At 45.3% G+C, this 19,591-nt stretch overlaps 1 protein-coding gene across 1 annotated transcript in view; it reads left to right on the top strand.

Annotated features, from left to right (window-relative positions):
• The window catches only part of LOC143803642 (uncharacterized), a 239,484-nt gene that overhangs the window by 176,329 nt on the left and 43,564 nt on the right, over positions 1 to 19,591 (top strand). Inside the window, 6 exon segments of the mRNA XM_077281424.1 lie at positions 11,539 to 11,605; positions 14,922 to 15,032; positions 15,140 to 15,307; positions 15,391 to 15,514; positions 15,630 to 15,727; positions 18,496 to 18,553. Coding sequence (XP_077137539.1) covers positions 11,539 to 11,605; positions 14,922 to 15,032; positions 15,140 to 15,307; positions 15,391 to 15,514; positions 15,630 to 15,727; positions 18,496 to 18,553 — 626 coding nt within the window.

The raw sequence follows: 19,591 nt of genomic DNA, 5'->3' as shown, positions 1-19,591 counted from the left end.
TTTAGTTGGAACGTTGCTAATACGGGCCTTAAAAGCTTCCCACATGTCTGGGTCGGGGCTATCTTGTGGCCGCATATTTGGTAAAATAGGGGAACCACTGATGGTCGACTCCACTCGTCGCTCACCTACTGTGGCTTCTGTGGGGTGGTTTAGTAGAGGGGGGAGATAATCTGCTGCTGACATTGGTTTTAAGCCATAATAGTAGGTTAGGGTAGAGGGGCAGCATCCCTTTTGTGAACGCATCTAGAGCGGTTTCAGATGTAGGTTAGGTTAGGATCTGGACAGCCACACGTCCAGCTCAGGGGTCTCCCTGAATACAATCCATGGAGCCCAAATGTTATAAAATTTCTCAGAATCCCCAGTGGATTGGCTTATCAATTGTTCCATTCTGTATATGTTGTTTAATTCTGCAACAAAATCGGAGCATGAGGGGTAGCGATCCTGCTTCCAATATCGGGGAATCAAGTTCCTGACAGCCGTAAGAAAATGTCTGAGAAGACTCCTCTTAAACCCAGAGATCGATAGGTCACACAGAGACAAAAGGGCTAGTTCCACCGTGGGTTGTATTTTGCGGATGGATAATTTATTATGAAGATCAAAGACCAACATCCAAAATTTCTTTATGGGCGGGCATTCCCACCAGATATGAACATATGTCCCCTTTTCTGTTGCACATCTCCAACAGACATCCGGGATCACCGGGAACATAGCATGAACCTGGCAAGGGCATCTATACCACCTCGACAGAACCTTGTAGCTCCTCTCCTGTGATACAGTAGACAACGAGGTCCTAAAAGTAAACAATAAAATCTTGTCCCTCTCCTCTTGAGACAATGATATTCCCAAGTCACTCTCCCATCTCGAAAAAAACGTTGGAAAATCATATGTTGGAGTTTGACTCTCCTGAAAAAGGTTATATAACAAGGAGACCTTGTGGACCGGGGTCTCCTTAGCAAGACATATTTTCTCGAAAGGGGTCAGCGCCCCCATGGACTTGTTGTGTTTGAATGTCGTGCTTATGAAGCTTTTTAACTGCTCATAGAAGAACCAAGAGCCCTCAGGAGGTTCCCCCCCGGTTTATTTCGTGTAGGGGCTTAATACCCGTCTGGTTTATGAAGTCAAATATAATGGGCTTTGAAGCCCTGTTCTTACTCAGGAAGGTTTCCCTACGGAGTCCTGCAGGGAAGTGAGGATTATCATAAATTGGGGTTAGTGGTCCCGGGGCTGTAGAGGTTATTATGTTCCTGCCACTCTGCCGGATAAGCAGGAGCATGTTCCTAGTCATGAAGGGAAGGCCAGACCCCCCCTCCTGTGTTCCATAGTATTGCCTGAGGATCCCCGCCAACAAGATCACCCTCCAGGCCAACCCACTTCTTATTATTTCTGCTATGGTATAAAGGTACCTTCACACTAAGCGACTTTGCAACGATAACGACAGCGATCCGTGACGTTGCAGCGTCCTGGATAGCGATATCGTTGTTTTTGACACACAGCAGCGATCTGGATCCCGCTGTGATATCGCTGGTCATTGCTGAAAGTCCAGAACTTTATTTGGTCGTCAGATCGCCGTGTATCGTCGTGTTTGACAGCAAAAGCAACGATGCCAGCGATGTTTTACAATGGTAACCAGGGCAAATATTGGGTTACTAAGCGCAGGGCCGCACTTAGTAACCCGATGTTTACCCTGGTTACCATTGTAAATGTAAAAAAAACAAAAACAGTACATACTCACATTCCGGTGTCTGTCACACGTCCCCCGCCGTCCGCTTCCCGCACTGACTGTGAGCGCTGGCCGTAAAGTAAAAGCAGAGCACAGCGGTGACGTCACCGCTGTGCTGTGCCTTACGGCCGGCACTCCCAGTCAGTGCAGGAAGCAGACGCCGGGGGACGTTACGGACACCGGAATGTAAGTATGTACTGTTCGGTTTTTTTTACATTTACACTGGTAACCAGGGTAAACATCGGGTTACTAAGCGCGGCCCTGCGCTTAGTAACCCGATGTTTACCCTGGTTACCCGGGGACTTCGGCATAGTCGGTCGCTGGAGAGCTGTCTGTGTGACAGCTCTCCAGCGACCACACAGCGACGCTGCAGCGTCGCTTAGTGTGAAGGTACCTTAAGTCTAAAATGCAGGTACCGATTGAGGCACGGCTATAGACTAGGAAATCCGGTAGGCCAATTCCCCCCGTTTTCTTGGATCTGTTTACTACAAAATATGTTATTCGTGATCTGGTGTGGGACCAGACCAGTCGGATGACCGCTTTCTTAAGTCGCGAGAAGAAGGAAGCAGGAAGGTATAACGGGATTGTCTGGAAATAATATAAAAGACGTGGCAATAAGTCCATTTTGATTACGTTGACTCTACCAAACCAGGACAGTTGAAGTTTATGCCATCTCTCCAAGTCCAGCTCCGCTTTTTGTAAAGCCGTTTTAAAGTTTGCGTCATACAATCCGGAGGTTTTAGCTGTTATCCTGACCCCTAAATACGGAAGTGATTTGAGGCGCCACCCAAACGGGAAGGAGGCGCGTAACCGGCCCACCTCAGATAGTGGTAAAGATATATTTAAGACCATAGATTTATGGGAATTAATTTTGAAATTGCTTAGATGTCCGAATTTCGTTAATTCTGATATGATATTGGGTATACTAGTTATAGGGGAAGTAATATATAAAAGGATATCGTCGGCAAAAAGCGCCAACTTGTGCTCCTCTGATCTTAGTTTAATTCCTCTGATAGAGGGGTTATTGCGTATGGCGGTGGCCAAATATTCCATCGACAGGATGTACAAGAGAGGGGAAAGCGGGCACCCCTGCCTCGTGCCATTTCTAATTGCAAACGCGTCCGAAAGGGCGCCGTTTACTTTTACCTGGGCGCTAGAGGAAGCATACAGGGCTTCAATTCTATGCAACATATTTTCCCCCAAACCAATCCCCCTCAAGGCCTGGAATAAAAACTCCCAGTGCACCCGGTCGAAGGCCTTTTCGGCATCAATCGACAGAATGCACATAGGATCTCCTCCCTCCCGCCCCGCCCTGTCTATTAACCCCTTCCCGACATGTGACGGTATAGTACGTCACATGTCGGGACCCCCGCTTTGATGTGCGCTCCGGCGGTGAGCGCACATCAAAGTCGCGACATGTCAGCTGTTTTTTACAGCTGACATGTGCGCGCAATAGCGGCGGGTGAAATCGCGATCACCCGCCGCTATTAACTAGTTAAATGCCGCTGTCAAGCGCAGACAGCGGCATTTAACTACCGCATCCGGCCGTGCGGCCGGATATGAGCGCATCGCCGACCCCTGTCACATGATCGGGGGTCGGCGATGCTCCTCCATTGTAACCATAGAGGTCCTTGAGACCTCTATGGTTACTGATTGCCGGTGGCTGTGAGCGCCCCCCTGTGGTCGGCGCTCACAGCACACCTGCATTTTAGCTACATAACAGCGATCTGATGATCGCTGTTATGTAGCAGAGCCGATCGGGCTGTGCCTGCTTCTAGCCTCCCCTGGAGGCTATAGAAGCATGGCAAAAGTAAAAAAAAAAAGTTTTTAAAAATGTGAAAAAAATAATAAAAACATAAAAGTTTAAATCACCCCCCTTTCGCCCCAATCAAAATAAATCAATAAAAAAAACCAAAAACCTACACATATTTGGTATCGCCGCGTTCAGAATCGCCCGATCTATCAATTAAAAAAAAGCATTAACCTGATCGCTAAATGGCGTAATGAGAAAAAAATTCGAAACGCCAGATTTACGTTTTTTTGGTCGCCACGACATTGCATTAAAATGCAATAACGGGCGATCAAAAGAACGTATCTACACCAAAATGCTATCATTAAAAACGCCAGCTCGGCACGCAAAAAATAAGCCCTCACCTGACCCCAGATCACGAAAAATGGAGACGCTACGAGTATCGGAAAATGGCGCAATTTTGTTTTGTTTTGTTTTTTGCAAAGTTTGGAATTTTTTTTCACCACTTAGGTGAAAAATAACCTAGTCATGTTAGGTGTCTATGAACTCGTAGTGACCTGGAGAATCATAATGGCAGGTCAGTTTTAGCATTTAGTGAACCTAGCAAAATAGGCAAGCAAAAAACAAGTGTGGGATTGCACTTTTTTTGCAATTTCACTGCACTTGGAATTTTTTTCCCGTTTTCTAGTACACGACATGCTAAAACCAATGATGTCGTTCAAAAGTACAACTCGTCCCGCAAAAAATAAGCCCTCACATGGCCAAATTGACGGAAAAATAAAAAAGTTATGGCTCTGGGAAGGAGGGGAGCGAAAAACGAAAACGGAAAAACGGAAAAAGCTCCGGGGGTGAAGGGGTTAAAGAGATTGTCCGTATGGTGTTATCCCGCGCCTCCCTGCCCGGGACAAAACCCACCTGATCTTGATTTATCACATTTGGGAGGAGGGGACTCAACCTATTTGCAATCATTTTTGCATAAATTTTTACGTCTAAATTTATTAGGGATATTGGACGGTAATTATTACACAACGAGGGATCCTTATCTGGTTTTGGTAAGACCGTGATTTGGGCAGCTAGAGCCTGAGGGGGAAAGGAACCGCCAGAAGAAACAGAATTGCACATTTCAATTAAGATCGGGCTCAATGATGTGGAGAATGATTTATAAAAACCCGCTGAGTACCCATCAGGACCCGGGCTTTTCCCCTGCTTTAGATCTTTGATAGTTTCCGTTACCTCCTCCAATGTAAACTCCCTTTCTAGATCCAGGACCTTATCTTCCGGTAGGAGGGGTATATTATTTTGATGTAGATATGTATTAATTTTGTTATGGAGTGAGGATGTGGACATATCTTTATAGTGGCCATCTATGTTGTATAAGTCTTTATAATAAGCACTAAAGCTCGAAATGATATCCCTGGTATTGTGTATCTTTTCCCCCCTCCCGTTATTAATAAAGGGAATAAATGTATTTGGGCCGCGTGGATTAATATAGAATAGCTAGAATCTTGCCGCTTCTGTTTCCAAATTGATAAAAGCGACTTCGGAGCCTTTCTCTAAGGTAGCGTGATTTTTGATCCAGTAAAGCGAGCAACTTTTGCCTTGCTGTAGACAGCTGTGCGAACGTAACATCATTGAGATCTCTTTTATGTTGCGTTTCTAATTTATGAATTTGGTCTCATAGTTTGATTATTTCCGCAACCCTCTCCCTCTTCAGGCGTGCACCATGCGAGATGAGAACTCCTCGTATCACACTTTTTAAAGCCTCCCATTTCATAGGAGGAGATGTGGTATCTCCCCCATGGTCTGTTACAAAGTTAGAGATCGTTATTACCACATCAGCTTTGCATAGTGTGTCCTGGAGTAAGTTCTCATTTAGACGCCATGAAAATCCCGGTTTTATGTTAGAATGAAGCAGAATTGAGAGATATATCGGAGCATGGTCCGACCACAGAATCGAACCCACCCCTGCTTCCACTGGAAGATCCAGCAGGTTATGTGAGATAAAAAAATAATTCTGCTATAAGTATTGTGTACTTGTGAAAAAAACCTGTAATCTCTTGTGCCAGGATGAAGTACCCTCCATACGTCTACTAGTCTCATGTCGCGCACTTGTTTCCTAATACGAGCAATAGAGGAAAGTGAGTAAGAAGTCTTACTCGAAGAGACGTCTACCACTGGGTTCATGGGAATGTTGAAATCGCCCCCCAGTATCACAGGAGAGGAGCCAGCAAATTCCCCGAGGCGCCTCCCACACTCCGCACTGAAGCTCTGCTGACCTTGGTTCGGAAAATAAACATTAGCTAAGACCAATTGGCGTGCATCACAGGAAATATTTAGAAACACATATCTACCATCTGGGTCTAATAAGGAACTCAGCACTTCAGGCATAACATTTTTATGAAAAGCTATCGAAACCCCCTTAGATTTGGCATGCGGATTTGAACTGTGGTACCATTTGGGATAATATTTTGAGATACATGGAGGGACGGCCCCAGTTTTAAAATGGGTCTCCTGGAGCATTAAAACCGAAACTTGCTGTTTATGGCTTGTGTACAGGACCTGTCTCCTTTTTTCAGGAACATTTAGCCCCTTTACATTAAAGGAGCAAAACTTTATTTTACCCATAATCCGAATACTTCGCAATGCAACAAATTTTTGATGATCCACCCGAGAGAGGTACCCGCATAGAGAAGAGGCATTTAGGAAGGAGAAGAAAGGGGAAGAGCGCAGAGTAGAGAAGAAGAGAAACAGAGAAAAAGCAAAACATAGCAAAACATATCCATAGTTACACTGGAGCCAAGGCTCTGTAACTCTTGCAACGCTAAGACGTGTTCTGGTAGCATACTACCCGAGAACCCAGCCAAAGGGAAGGAAGCCCAAAGAGGAGTCATGAACCCCCCCCCCAACCCAAGAAAACATGAAAAATAACAATTGGACACATGTTAATACTACTAATTATATATGTTGTATAAGAAAACAAGGTGTTTAACTATCCGTGCAGGAACCAAAATGTAAAGTCGAGGCTGTTTTATATGCTATGGAATATATTGGTATAAGCCTGTGTATGCAGGCGAATCTCCCATATAGATGAAAGGATGAGGGGAAGGGAGAGAAGAGAAGAGGAAAAACAAAAAAAGGGGGGGGGGGGAAGAAAGAGAGAAAGACCTAGAGGAAGGGGGTGGGAAGGGTCTGGAAGGAGAACTCCTGCTACGGGCCTTTGACTTCACATAATCCGCAACATCTGCACCTAAAAAAAAAAACTGAGAACATAGGAATAAAGTGCTACCAAAATAAAACTAAGCAATGATTGCCAGACTACCATGTCTAGCATAACAGAGAAAAAAGAGAAACCAGGCTATAAAGGTCGTCGTATGAAGCCCACTCTATCAATAGGCAGAGCCCACCCCTCGGGACATCCCATCAAGAATAGGAAGTTCTCAAGGCGGATCAGATGAGACACGCTTGTTGTCTCGTTTTTTGGTTTGTTGAACCTTGAGCCATTTTGGTGGAGCTTCTGGAAGCATCGGGCTCACGGGCCACTCAGGAAGATTTACCATAGGAAGTTCGAAGGTGCCCAGGAAAGTAGACAAATCACATAGCCTTCGAAAAGAAGCCGTCTTGCCTCCCTTAAAAGCCGTTAATTGGAACGGAAACCCCCATCTGTATGGGATGTCTTTCTTTTTAAGTTCGGCCAATAATGGTTTCAGGGCTCTGCGCAGTAGTAAAGTGCGTCTGGATAGATCTGAGAGAATTAGAATTTGATGATCTTCGAAGCGGACAACTTCTTTTTTCCTGGCAGCCAACATTATGGCTTCTTTAATTCTATAATAATGAATTCTGCATATGACGTCGCGTGGTCATGTGTCAGAAGTGGGTTTGGGACCCAGGGTGCGGTGGATCCTATCAAACTCGATAGAGTTACACTCCTTATCGTCCAACAAGTCTAAGAAGATGTTTTGTACTGTGCGGTCCAGATCAGGGGAACCAATAGATTCTGGTAGGCCTCGTATACGGATGTTATTTCGTCTGTTGCGATTTTCGAGATTCTCCATGCCAGATGATATATCTTCTAGTTTAAGAGTATGATCTATTAAGATGTCTCTATGAGCTTGCAGTTCTCGGAAGATGTTCTCTTGAGTTTTTTCCACATCTTCTATTCGTGTAGTAAATTCTTTCTGCAAGTTGTGGATTTCTTGCTTGTATGAATTTTCGAGCCTGCAAGCAAATCCCTCAAGATCTTTTTTTGTAGGTAGAGCTTTGATGTACTTGCTTAATTCTGCGATGTTCATTTCCTCCGAATCTGCGTTGTCTTCTTCAAAGCCGTCAGCCGACGAACTACGTGCACCCAATGACTCCCCGGATGGGGAATTGTCGCGATTAGTAGTAGATGTCATTGCAGACCTTGTATTTCAAGTCTGGGGAGTCGAATTTAAGTAGTGTTTCATATCCTCAGAGGTAGTTTCCCCAATTGATTTTGCTTTCTGTTCAGGGATCTTTCTGTTTTTTCCCATAGATGTCTGTAGTAAGCACTATGTGTCTAGAATGTTGATGGGGTATGGGGGGTGGGGCAGTCACTCCACAGAGCCTAGTCCCCCATCAGCAAGCCCACCCTGGGCCGAGTTCCCAATAATCAGTGGGGCTTTTGGCAAGACCCTGTAAGACGGATCCCAGCACCCAAGGATGATGGAAGTAATGAAAATCTGGCGTTATTCCAGGTTTCGCCACAAGATGTCAGCAGAGACTTAATGATTGTTCCAGCATCTTTATGTTAAATCCGGCAAGCTGGTAACCACTGGAAAATCCAAGAAATGTATTAAGAAATGGTACATGTAGTACTGAAAAAGCCAGTAAGTAGGGTCTCCTATTTGTGTCACAGGAGCATATCCCGAATGTCTATGCAGCCAGTTCCAGGGCACAATGCCAGGCTTCCCCTCAATGCAACCCATAACTAGATTATGTTGTGAGGATTATACTGGGTTTATAGGTATGGGGCAGCAGGGAATGAGGCACAAAGATGAGCCGCAGGGGGGGAGCGATCCTGACCCATACACAGCCTGCAGGGCTCCTTCCCTTTCGTAGCCTAATGGAGAATCTAAGATGGCGCCGGGCTTGGCGGGAAATCCCCGGGGACCTTCACCCCACTCCCAGGGGCGCGTTATTCCGTTGGTGCGGCCGGAGGAAGCACCAGGCGCCACTAGGGACGATGATTCCACCCAGCAGTCCGGCCGCCAGGCACGTCCTTCTTCTCCCCTGCTAAGCGCCGCAGGCAGGGAGCGGCAGCCGGGATCCAGCAATCACGACTCAGCGTGCCGCACGAGACGCCGGGCCACAGGGGACGCCGATGTAGGTAAGCAGCGGCTGTGTGAACGGTGGGCTGAGGCAGGGGAGGGAGGCCCGATAAGGGACTGCTCCTACCTTCCCGGAGTTGCTGCCAGTCCGTGGGTTGCCCAAAATGGCGGCGCCTTCCTCACTTCACCCCCTCTCCTCCGGGGTCTGTCGGTCCCGCACCGGTGCGAGGTATGCTTTTCACCCAAAGATGTCCACAAGGTCGGGCAGAGCGTCTCCAACTGTTCCCGGAGCTCTGACGTTCACCGTGGGGCCAGTAGTTTGAGGAGAAATCCCGGGCCAGGCAGGAGCTTCCAAGATGTGCGACCGTTCTCCTTCACAGTCAGGCCACGCCCCTTCAATAAAGGTTATTTTTTAAAGGGTTTTCTGTTATACACTTGGTTCTCTCCTAAAACCCTATACTACTGTTTTAGTTTTTGAGAGCGCTGCTCTAGTTCCTATAGTTTCCAGTGTTGACATATCGTCAGCGCTGCAGCCAACCGGTGAGCTCAGCATGTCGCCAGGGTTGCCCACCTGACTCTTTTTTTTTTTTTCTGGACAGCTAACCAAAAACTTATGGACAGACAGTATTTTTGCAGACACATTGGAAAACCACAATAAATAATCCTGATTATAAGCGATGCCGTGCCAGTCCTTGCTAATAGAAAAACCACGCCGGGGATGCTGGAAGGTAAGAGATACGCGGCCTCTCATCCAGTCACCAGTGATCTAGAGACCCGGGAATCCATCCGCTCATCTCTAGTCCCAGCTGTCCCGGATACAGCGGACAGTCCTGGATTTGGGTCCTGCAGTCTTAGACTGACGTCTGCTGATGGTCCCTCACTGCCAGTGAGTCGCCCGCCAGGGCCTAGGGGTACTCTGTACTGGGTCACGGTGGCAGCGACCCAGTCCGTGGCCCTGGGCACTCAAGTAACAGGGAAAGGTCTTTTAAGGGAGTTGTAATAAAAGTTTGTGTTTGTGACGCCACCTGTGATATTCGGTCAGTGGAGACCGACGCTGCTTAAAGGGGTCCTCTGGGGTGATGTTATGGCAGATAAGATGGTATACCTTCCCACAGGTGAAGTTCGGTCCCCAGGGCTCCCGGTGTGTAGATGAAGATTGTGGGTGGTGTGGTAAGAAACAGAGGACACAGGTTTGCAGTCTCTTTACCTGGTTTACTGAAGGCTTCAGGCAATCGCAGTCCAAGGCACCAGATCACAGGTACAGACAGGGTCCGGCCAGCTTGTAAGCAACTTCAGAGTCCCCTTTACCAGGTGGAGTTAGAAGCCTTCCTACCAGCACTTTGGTGTAGTCCCTTGCGGCCTGTGGCTGCTATCACGGTCCTCACAGTTCTCTCTGTCCTCCTGTATGGCAGATGACGCGAGCCTTTCCACAGGGACTCTAGCACGACCCTGGCTCTATGCGCCACTGTGTCTCCAGGGTACTATGGTGGACAGGTTACGTGTAGTCGAACTGTCCTGCCGGTTTCTGCTGTGCCTCCTAGAGTCCGATACAACCTCGGTCTTCCGGCTACAGGAATCTGCGCCATGCAGGGAGGTAACCTAATCACAGCTGTCCTCCCCAGTGGTCACTCTCCTGTGCTTCGCTCTCCTGCTCGCTCACTACAAATCTGTTAGTCTTTTTGTATATCACTATCCAGGAGCTACAGCACCCTCTTGGCTGCACGGCCCCTCACACATCTCTCTGCCTCAGACTGTTCCAGTCTGCTATCTGGCACTCACTCTGACTTTCCCTCCAGACCAGAATGTATATATAGGTAAGTTCCCCTTAAACCGGGTTTAGAGCTCCCCCTTCTGGCCTGGAGTGTGAACATGTTAGTGGTTTCCTGATAGAAGAGATCCTTCCTCGCTTCGAAGCGTGACATCACTCTCCCTGTGAGGAAAGCAATGCCACTGTAACAACCTGGACCCTGGGGTGTTACCCCAGCGCCCCTCTGAAAAACTCCTGTGAGGCGAGAAAGAAATGGTAAATGGTTGTGGATTGGGATTTGGTTAGGGACAACATTTTCCACACACTTTATCCCTCTTTCTGTTCTTCAAAGGTTGTGATGTATGGAAAAAGTCATCACATCATGTTGGTCACTGGTATTTTCTAGTTCCGGATTATATTCAGCCAAAAAGAACCTTGTTGGTGTAAACGTTCCCATTTTTTACAATATTACATATTTCTTCCATTTTATCAAATTTCTGATATTTTTATAAAAAAGAAGCAAAAAAAAAAAAAAAAACACAAAACATGTCGCCAAAATTTTCCTGCTTATGTAAAGTACAATGTGTTACAAAAATTAAAAATAATCTCCGGATCCCCGGGAGATGTGGACGCTCCAGCGTTATTACCTCATAAAGCGACACCGGTCAGATTAGCAAAATGGGAATTGAAGGCCAAACTTGGCCCCGTCACTAAAGGGTTAAATAAATTTAGTATTAATGTGAAATCTGACGTGTTCCAAAAAAACAATCCCAGAACCACTTGGAGCTGTAACGACATTCCTTAGTTATCACCGTGTAAAGTGACACCGGTCAGATCTGAAAACCGGTTGTGAGACCGAACGTCTCCTATACGCTCTCTGATGTATCCCAGTGACCACAGGACCTTTAGTGATGTCATGGTCATGTGATCAGTCAGAGGAGGGGAGGAGTAAAGCAGTGGCACTTCCTGTCATGTGATCTCATCAAAGGTCCTACACGCTAACATTTACTACGTCTCTCACGTGTAATTGATCATATGACTGTGACATCACCGCAGGTCCTGTATCCACCAGGAGGAGACATCTACAGAGCTGCGACCGGGTATGTGAGACTTGTAGTCGCTGATCATCTTCCCTTGTTTATTATAGTGCAGTGGTGATATGTGTCACATAGTGTTATGATATACAGTGTATATATATATATATATATATATATATATATATATACAGTGTAGTGCAGTATTTTATACCCTTCTCAACATTGAAATTACATCACCAAGACGGAAAAGTCATGGGATTGTGCAAATCACAGGATGGAGACATTAGTGATTTGCAAATGATGGAGAAATGGAAACAAAATGTATAAAACCTCTGGATATATTTAGTCTGGAGTCTGAGCCTCGTGCAGAAATCCCAGCACCTCTGGCCTCGGCTGCTGTTGTAAGGTGGCCGGGGTGGTAGTTGTGGTGAAGAGCTGCTGCGCGTCCACACCCTGGCACCCCACAAAGGAAACACAAAGTCCCATCTGTTGTGTGCGACAAATATCAAGCAGAACACTCACTTTAGATTCCAGGGTTTCCTCTGCTTCTGTAATCTCAGCTCCAGACTCATGGTTCACACAAACAACTCCAGACTCCATGTCCATACTCAACAGTTCAACTTTACTTGGAAACAAAGTTCTTGATACAGACGTAGCACAGTTCATATACAATGACATTCCTGGAACTTTCCCTGCCTTCTCTGACAACGTCCTTCCTGAAGACACTTGTATCCCTGTATCTTCCGATAGCCTCTGCCCCGCACATAGCCCTTTTCTCTTCTGCAGCGTCCGTGCCCCTAGGTCCACCAATTCCCCTTTGTCCAGTTTCAATTGGAAAAGATAAAAGGCCCGCTCCGCTCTGCCTAGTCCCGGCTATAGCCACTGGATCCTCTTTGGAATGGTTACTTCATTAGATGGTAACCACTCGCAAGCTGCTCAGCCTGGGGAACCTCATTGCCTCAGCAATCCTCACCCCCACGGATATTCATCTGCCCTCTCTCACTGCTGCATCACTTCTCCCTAAGCAGGAAGTCTCACCACTATAACCCACTGCTCTGTACTGCACCTGTTGTGTCCCATGAATGGGAACAACTTGTGTATTTTCTGTGTTATACATTTAATTATGCTGTTGCTAGGGAGAAGCTCTGCCCTCTGAAGTTTGTCCCTGTCTCTCCTGTAGTTTATTATGTTAGCCCCTCCCTTCTTCATTATCAGTTTGCTGTTCCCATCTTTGGATGCACATGTATACTTCTCTGTTTGGGATTACTCTTTCCACCTGCTGCATTGTACTTAATACAAGATTTCAGAGAATATCAACTCTGTTTCTCCTGGACTCTTATTACAAGTCAGTACGGCTGAGTTGGCACTGTCTGAGGAAGCCTGGCATGTGAGTACAACAATCATACAGTTATCTAAGGGATTGATAGCTAAGGACTTAGAAATTCATACTGCCTTGAAGAGTCAGAATAGCACCCATCTCTAACTCCTCCCAACTGGAAAACCCCTGATTCTAACTATACTTGGTCTGGCACTCTCATCTCCTATCTCTATTGTGCCCCACTAATCTATTCCCAACAGTGTTCTATCCTATTACTACCCTTCTATTCTGTCTTCCATACCTTTCCCTAACCCTATGCCAAGTAAATGTAAAGTACACGACAGTATAATAACATCAAGCAAATATAATAAGGTTCATAAAACTCAATGGAACAGCATATATGCAATGCCAACAGTCAGGGGCGGGAGAGGCACATGGCAGCCTCTGTCACTCCCTTACACTGTCACTGAAGTTATTAATGATATGAGGGCGGGTCTGCTGCTGAATGTACAAATCATCAAGATCCGCTGCTTGCAGCTCCTGTGTAATCACCACAAAGACGTCCCCGATGTGCTTGATGGAGACAAGTCCAGAGACGCTGCAGCTCCTGTGTAATCACCGACCAACGACGTACCCGATGTTCCTGATGGAGTCAAGTCCGGAGACGCTGCAGCCTCACGAGCCGGTTTAGGCCACAGAAAAAAAGTCAGTCACATTTGTCAACATCAGGTCAATACACTGATGCATTGCTGGATACAGCCCTTATGATAAAGACCACAACAGCAGGAAAAAAAGTAAGAAAAAACAGGCAAAGGTGCTTTCCTGTCCAGGCCTGAAATCAAATGCACTATCATGGTGCAGCGGGCCCATGTAAAGATGACAACACAGGTACAAAATACTGATGAAGCAACCACTCACAAACCGACCATTCATGGAAGGGGTGATTATATAGGACGCTAGTCACACAGGTATATGTAGGACACAGTGTTGGGATTACAGCCTATTGGTCACAAGTATACTAGTAGATGAGGCGATCTGCAGAGCACTATGTAAGAAAGAAGCACCCCAAATACTGAGAGACACTTACCTATCATGTAACACCAACACGAGGCGTCTGATTGGCTCCAAATTTATTCTGCAGCTGGTCAACAACCTCCAACATCCAGCGAGAATTCCTGGGTGTGATTATTTGGCCCCACAGATCCCTGATCTCCCATCATCCCGTCTGTCTGGGATCACAGGAAGAGACAGAAAGATCCGCACAAGCCTGATACACAGAAGATCTGGGATCAGGTCTCCAAGATGTTTGGCACCAACTCCTGCCGAGATCCTCCATAACCTGTGTACAAGTGACGAGAAGAAGTGATGGCGGCGACCACCAAATACTGATGATGGAGGCAACCTGTGGTCACCAGATACTGATGATGGAGGCAACCTGTGGTCACCAGATACTGATGATGGAGGCAACGTGTGGTCACCAGATACTGATGATGGAGGCAACGTGTGGTCACCAGCTACTCATGATGGAGGCGACGGATAGTTACCAAATACTGATGGAATTTAGATTTCGATTTTAATTCACTTTGTATTGTGTTAATTGATACAAATAAACTATTAATACTTATATTTTGTAAAGAATTCTTACTCTGCAGTGTTTTGTCACACCTGCAGAGTAAGATTGCACAGTACTGTATTTGCAGGTATGTGTATAGATGTGTGTGTTTGTGTAAATTATGGTATGATGCTTTAGGGGTTATTTACAGTTTTGCCATATGAGGCCTTCTCGGACATGGCACACAAGGCCCCGATTCTTGTTGGGGCCCAAAATTTTGGTCACGGCTGTAAAGACTAAAGAAGCCAGAAGGGAAGTGGTGAATGCCTGATTTTACTTGTCTGATATGGGATCTGATTTTTAAGTTTTGCACTGTTATAAAGTTTTGCATTGGGCCTTGCTTTCTCGTTACTATCTTTTATGGAACATATTTATTCAAAAGTGTTTAACCACAGTGATCTCCTTGTGTTCTAAGGTTCCTTATGTTTAGGACTCTTTCCCTTTATTAGACAATGGTCCTTTCCATCAGTGACCCCCCGAGGATGGAGCAGGACACAGACCACATGGCGGCTCGGATATTAGACCTCACCCTGGAGATTATCTACTGGATCACTGGAGAGGTGAGATCTTCACATCACTCTGATCTCTAGGAATAAAGTAGGGAAATGACGGGAAAGGTGAAGGATTCTTGGCCTCTGTGTAGTGATCGGCGTCTCCCCATACACAGGATCACACAGTAGTGAAGACGTCGTCTGGGGAGTGTGTGACCCCCCGAGTGTCAGGAGGGCGGAGCAGGACCCCGAGTGACATCACCGAGCCTCCACCTCATTCACTGATACATGAGCAGAAGATCCTAGAACTGACCAATAGGATCACTGAGCTGCTGAGCGGAGAGGTGAGCGCTGCCGGGAATGCTGGGACATTATACAATAACGCCGGGGGAGGGGTCTGCTAATGGCGGGTCATTGTGTGTGTCAGGTTCCTATAAGGTGTCAGGACGTCACCGTCTATTTCTCCATGGAGGAGTGGGAGTATATAGAAGGACACAAGGATCTGTACAAGGACGCCATGATGGAGGATCACCGGTCCATCACATCTCCGGGTAAGAGGAGACCTTCCTGGGTTGTAGAGAACAGGTCTGAGAGTCGTCTAGATTCCCCATCATCTGCTCATCACATATAGACAATGTATTCAGTCACTGCGGCTATTTCCTATAGATGGATCCAGTCCGAGAAATCCCCCGGAGAGAAGTCCCAGTCCTCTATATTCCCAGGAGTGTTTAAAAAATGAAGAAATTGACCCTTCGGATCATCAGGTAGATGAGATTTCTGTCAATCCTCTACGCATTAAAGGGGTAGTCTGGGCATATAATTTTTATTACCTATCTTTAGGGTCAATATTAATATGTGGCACCCTCAGCGATCAGCTGTTATTAGTTCTAGCGGTGGCCGGTTGTAAAGATTGAATGGAGTGAGGACATCACAGCTGTGTTCAATGTGTAGCGGCCGCTGCGTAGAACTGCAGATCAGCTCCTGTTCTCCTATGTATAGTTATTCAGTCTGATTGAGATCTGAGGAATATGAAGCCTAATTGTCATCCCAACCTGGTCACGACCAGGAAATGTTTTATTTTTTTGCAGATTTGTTTTTCTGAGCTCAAAAATTCATTTTTGTTTTGGATATTCAAATTTTAGCATTTTTTTTCCATCATATTTTTTGTAATAACCATAAATGACAATTAAATTTCTGCACATTTTTTTTCCATCCCACATCAATTATTTTTATGTAACAGCAATTAGGACCCTGCAGCTCCTGCTCTTTTCCAGCACACGGCGATAATGTAATTGCTGGATCCAGAGCAGAAGGAGCTGTTAGTGTTTCCTGTATACACAGCGCTCGATCAGGACGGCCGAGATTATAGTAAACCATCTCTACCTTCTCTGTGTTCCTCACACCCGGCTCTTGCATAATCTTGTGCTTCTGCTTACTCCGCACTAATGGTTGAGATTTGAGATGCCACCGTACAGCAGGGCTGTCCAATCTTTTGGCGTCTGTGGCCATGTTGGAAAAGGAAAAGTTGTCTTGGGCTACACAATAAACACAGAAACACTAATGAAAGCTGATGAGCACAAAACAAAAAAGGTCCATGAATAATTTTCAGTAAAATCACCACCATAGATACGTGAAGGAATGCTCACATAATACTCCTATTATGCAGCGTCCTATTCCGAGAGTCTTATAAAATAGTAAAACATGTCCCAAATTTGTGATCACTAATATAGAAAATGTACCTACGTAAGTAATAAAATGATGATTTTTCTTATATTATTATTAATGTAAAATAAAAAAAGGAAATGTAATTCTACTGACAAGACATACCTTGCCCTTTTTCTTTTACGGTAAAATGTAAGAAAAAAATTTCCCTTAAATGAGTTTTCCTCAAGTTTTGAACTTACCCCTATCAATATTACAGGGGATAACTTCCCAATCACTTGGGGTCTGACCGCTGGGACTCCCACCAATTTCAGGTGTGAGCAGGGTAGATCTGCACATGATTTACCACAGCTCCATTCACATGACCCCAAGTTCTCGGGATCGATGGAGATCTCAGCATTCAAACCCCCAGTGATTATGAACTTATCCCCTATTTTTGAGATAAGACCATTAAACAGGTTGTCCAGGATTAATATTTATTTGCCCATTGTCTTGCATACAGAAAATAATACTAATAAACACACTAATACTAAGGTATATACATCATATAGGAGATGCTGAGACTGCTGTATATACATTACATAGGAGACACTGATACTGCTGTATAGACATCACTTAGGAGACACAGAGACTGCTGTATATGCATCATATAGCAGATGCTGAGACTACTGTATATACATTACATAGGAGACGCTGATACTGCTGTATATACATCACATAGGAGATGCAGAGACTGCTGTATATACATCACATAGGAGATGCACTGTCTGCTGTATATACCTCAGATAGGAGACACGGAGACTGATGTATATACATAACTTAGGAGACACCGAGACTGCTGTATATACATCATATAGGATTCGCTGGGACTGCTGTGTATACATCATATAGGAGATGCTGGGACTGCTGTCTGTACATCATATAGGAGATGCTGGGACTGCTGTCTATACATCATATAGGAGACGCTGGGACTGCTGTATACACATCACATAGATGCTGGGACTGCTGTATATACATCACATAGGATATGGGGCTGTACTTTATACATAACAGGATACATGAGACTGCTATATATACATCACAGGAAACATGGGGCTGATGTGTATACATCACAAAAGTCACACTGACACTGCTGCATACACTGTATGCCAGTTATGAGGCACTTTGTATTTTTGATGATCATGTTATACTGAACATCTCCAGTACTGTCTGTCAGTCCAAAAGGTTGATAAACCTGAAGCCTTGAAGGTTTAAGAAAATCACAGTGTGGTTTTTTCTTAGGAGAATCTCTCTGGGTGCAGAATTATTGGGCAACTAAATGAAAAATGTAAATTTTCCATCTAACTTGTTTATTTTCAAATAAGAACAAACAGCTCAATGTACAAAATCCATTTCTGACATTTCCATAAAAATGTCAGTGACGATATAGTAATGTATTCGCCCTGTTTCTTAATAACGGTCATAATCTAGAACCATGGAGTCTGTCAGGTTCTGAATCTATAAGACTTGGAACAATTTGTGAGTTTTCAGAGTTGGGGAAATCTCTTTTTTTGACCCATTTCTTCTGAGGGAAAACAAACTGCCTGAATCTTTAGCGTTGACGAAAGGCTTCTTTACTGTAAAAGTGGTGACAGTGCTGAATAATATAAGAACTTCACCATAGTCCAAGATCATTTCACGCAGAGAAATAACCGGAACATTTCTGATGCTGTGTAATATACGAGGTTGATTGTTAATGCTGTCTGATCACCACATGAGGGGATCCTTCTTTTTTTTTTTCTTCCAAATTGTTGTTTGACCTTCACTTGATTGTAAGATAATCCAGAATTCCTTTTCCTTGTTTTACATCTTTACTGTGGGGTTCTTTCAGGAGAGTCCTGGTGGAACAGTGATTGGACTCGAACACCCCCCTTCAGTGTCAGTGACCGGTAAGAGACGCTCATAAGTTTTGTTTTATTGTAAGTTCTTACATTACAAAGTAACAGGAGGGTTCTTAGAGGAAACTAAGGTGTAAGGCATATTCTGGTTTGTTTCTTTACTCCTTGTTTCCATATTTGTCTCTTCATGGATTTGCTGCCTACAGTCTGAATCTACAATGTTCACATTCCAAAAAGAGCAAAGAATCATTATATAAACAGGGGTGTCTAAACTTTTGACTGGTGCTGTACAAATACAAATTTAGAGTGCAAATAAGGGGCATAATGGGTAACGTTTCTCCTTGTGAAGAGCGACAAGCCAAGCCTGGCATGTCAAGAGTGAGGAGACTTATAAGTCATGCATGCTCCTCTGGGAAATTAAATTTGCAAATTGCCTCTTCAGACAGGAAGAGGACTAGAACTGTAGCGCCAATTTTTGGAAGCTAAAAGTCAATATCCACTCTTTAACGAGCCTTGCCATATGGCTTACGATAAATTGAAGACATTAACCCTATACAATATGACAGTGAACCTGTCAACAGGTTTGGCCGATAAGAAATATGGCCATCACCTTTCAGGGCTGATATACAGCCTTCTATAATGCTGTATATCTGCCCCCAACCCGACCTGTAAGAGAAGAAAAATAACTTTTATTATACTCTCCTGCAGGGCGGTATGGTCCGATGGGTGCCGGTCTTCTTGGTCCGGCGCCTCCCATCTTCTTGCAATGCCGCCCTCCTGCTTGCTTCGTGTGGATGACGCGTCTCCTAGGCACCGCGCTCCTGTGCAGGCTACACGTCTCCTCGGCACCGTGGTCCTGCGCAGGTTCACTTCTCTGCCTTGTTAAGGGCAGAGCAAAGTACTGAAGTGCGCAGGCGCCAGGAAACCTCAAAGAGCCCCGATGCATGCGCACTGCAGTACTTTGCTCTGCCCTCGCAGGGCAGAGAAGTATGCCTGCACAGGAGTGCTGTGCCTAGGAGACTGTAGATGATGAAGGGACGCATCATTCACACGAAACAAGCAGGAGGATGGGGATCGTAAGAAGATCAG

This window comes from Ranitomeya variabilis, chromosome 2, assembly GCF_051348905.1.
Source record: "Ranitomeya variabilis isolate aRanVar5 chromosome 2, aRanVar5.hap1, whole genome shotgun sequence".
In the NCBI taxonomy this organism is placed as follows: domain Eukaryota; kingdom Metazoa; phylum Chordata; class Amphibia; order Anura; family Dendrobatidae; genus Ranitomeya; species Ranitomeya variabilis.
Note: the sequence above shows the minus strand (reverse complement) of the source record. Positions and strands in the feature narration are given on the sequence as shown.